The 2,500-nt window shown below is 31.4% G+C and overlaps 1 protein-coding gene across 1 annotated transcript in view; it reads left to right on the forward strand.

Moving 5' to 3' along the window:
• The window catches only part of LOC125043019, an 8,404-nt gene that overhangs the window by 5,548 nt on the left and 356 nt on the right, over positions 1-2,500 (forward strand). The window contains exons 3-5 of the mRNA XM_047638961.1: positions 488-607; positions 1,059-1,183; positions 1,380-1,529. Coding sequence (XP_047494917.1) covers positions 488-607; positions 1,059-1,183; positions 1,380-1,529 — 395 coding nt within the window. The remainder of the gene's footprint in view (positions 1-487; positions 608-1,058; positions 1,184-1,379; positions 1,530-2,500) is intronic.

The raw sequence follows: 2,500 nt of genomic DNA on the forward strand, positions 1-2,500 counted from the left end.
ACTGGAGTAGATCACTCAGCTAGTGCTGCTGCCCTTGTGGAAAATTGTATTTATTTAAATTTAGTCTAAATACATAATTATGTATGTGGAATATATTTACAGTATCATTTTACAGTTGAAGAAAATCCAAAATTATATCAAATCCCCATTTTTTCTTATTACATAAATATATCATGATTATCATAAGTCTAGGCAATGAAGTGAGTTAATAAGTAAAAAAATAAACAAAGGAAGACAGAAAATCATGTATAACAATTAAATATCCAAACAAAATTTAGGATAAAAGTAATATGCTGTGTGACCAACCAAGTGCAAGCCAAGCAGTCAGTGCAGTCTACTCAGGCCTACAGATACCATGACATTATTGGGCTAATCTCAAATTTAATGCATTTCCAATTTTCATAATGTGCACCATAGATATCCTTAGCATATTTTATAATTTACATTTTCTATTTTTATTAATCCAGGATATTTTATCTCATCCCAGGAGTTCTGCTCTTGGCAAGGACTCCAGCTATGGCCAGTACTTTGAAGAAAATGTTCAAGGAACGTCAAGTAAAAAAAACATACTGGGGCATTACAAAAGGGATACCAAAGCTTCTTCATGGTAAGTTAAAGCAGCTCTGCCCTAACTGCACTGGAATATGTTGGTGATGCATGTGTTTTGGGCTCACATCATTCATCAAACCATACATTTATTAATAGTTACTTGTGAGGTTAAAGTCCAGAGATGTCCTGTGATTTGACTACATTAGGGCCTTAGTGTATCATATGTTTAAAAGATCAAAAGTTGCTATATATAGGGGAAAACAAATTGATATGATAAAGATATTAAAGGGGAAAAGAGAGTTTTAATGTTTTAGAATATATCCCATATGAATAGGAACTTAAAGTTAAGAAAAAATTGTTTTAGTATCTTTGATATGTTATCTAAGTAAGTTCTAGATTTTCTCAAACATAATTTTTTTTAAATCATTAAATGATATCAATCAACTTTGTTTTTTCTTTCTTTCTTTCTATTTTCTTTTTCTTTTTCTTTTTTTTTCCCCTTATAATAGGTGTGATTGACATACCTATCGTTGAAGGCTTAGTTGATGACCGAAGACGTATGGTATTATGTCCAGATGTCCCAGGATTTAAGACTCCATCAGGAAACAAGAAACAGGCAATCACAGAATTCAAGGTATGTTTAAAAGGGGGACATGTGAATGTGTACTGAAAGAACCATTTTATCTCCGATTTAATTTTTATACTGTGTTTATTGATTTTGTGTTCTAAAGATTGCTTTGTTCATTTTATTAAAAGTGTTTTTAAATTGATGTAAAAAAATAGTTGTATATAAAATGTTGGTAAGTTTTTTTAATACTAGATTTTTGCAGGTTTTGTCCAAGGCTAATAGTACATCTCTAATTGAGTTGTCACCTGTAACTGGAGTGAAACACCAGCTCCGTGTCCATCTTGGGTTCGGACTGGCATGCCCTATCCTTGGTGATCACAAATACTCTCATTTGCAAAAATTGGCACCACAGGTAAGTTTATTTGTGCTGTGAGATGCAGTATTAGTGTTCTCATATAGCAATTTTGCTGACTTGCTTTCAAATCCACCAGTGGATAGTAACCGCGGTCATTCCTTGTACATGAGGTAATTTAGAAGCAAAATGAATCAGACAGCATGACACGCCAAGAATATCCATTGTGACAAATGGAATAACACTAAATTATTATAATTATTTAAATTAATTTATCTTCTCCAAAGAATTTCTTTTATCAATTTAGTCAGATAAATTTAACATTCATCTGAAAATTTTGACGCATAATTTTTTTACATTCATCTACATTTTTATCAAATGAGAATGTGTTTTAGAATAATATTGAACAGAGCCTATAGTGGCAAATGATAACCACAGGTATATACTATCTACTTTCTACCACCAAGTTGTCAGTTAGTTGGCCAAATACGACCTGAGTTGATCTCGCCTTTCCTTGAATTTACTAGATTTATTTTCAAAGCCCTCAATATTGAAACTGCAATAAGGAATAAAAAAGATTCTTTCTGAAAATCAAGTTAAAAAGTAAACTAGTGATAATGTAGGGCTAGTAATTGTCTGCTTGTTGACTGTGCCCTTGTGGATCCACCTGTGTGTAAACAAGAAATAAATCAGAATCACACAACGTGGCATGTATGTTATGCCACATCAGGACAGTGTGTTAAGCATAAAAGCATAATGATGAATATTTCACAATATTAGATAATATTTGATCTATTTGTATCAGTATGATTAATGAATCTGGGAAACATTTTGAAATATATTGTGAGATGACAACTTGTCTTTGGAAATTCCTTATTTATACACTTATTCATCTAGAGCAAGTGGACTCTTTAAGTATCATTCTTATGTGTCAATGAAAAAACATGGGGATACTTAGTGGCCCTTATTTATGATAAAAGGAAAAAAAAATTATATTATTCATCATTTATACTTTAGCAAATTATTTTAAA

Source organism: Penaeus chinensis, chromosome 33, assembly GCF_019202785.1.
Source record: "Penaeus chinensis breed Huanghai No. 1 chromosome 33, ASM1920278v2, whole genome shotgun sequence".
Classification (NCBI taxonomy): Eukaryota; Metazoa; Arthropoda; class Malacostraca; order Decapoda; family Penaeidae; genus Penaeus; species Penaeus chinensis.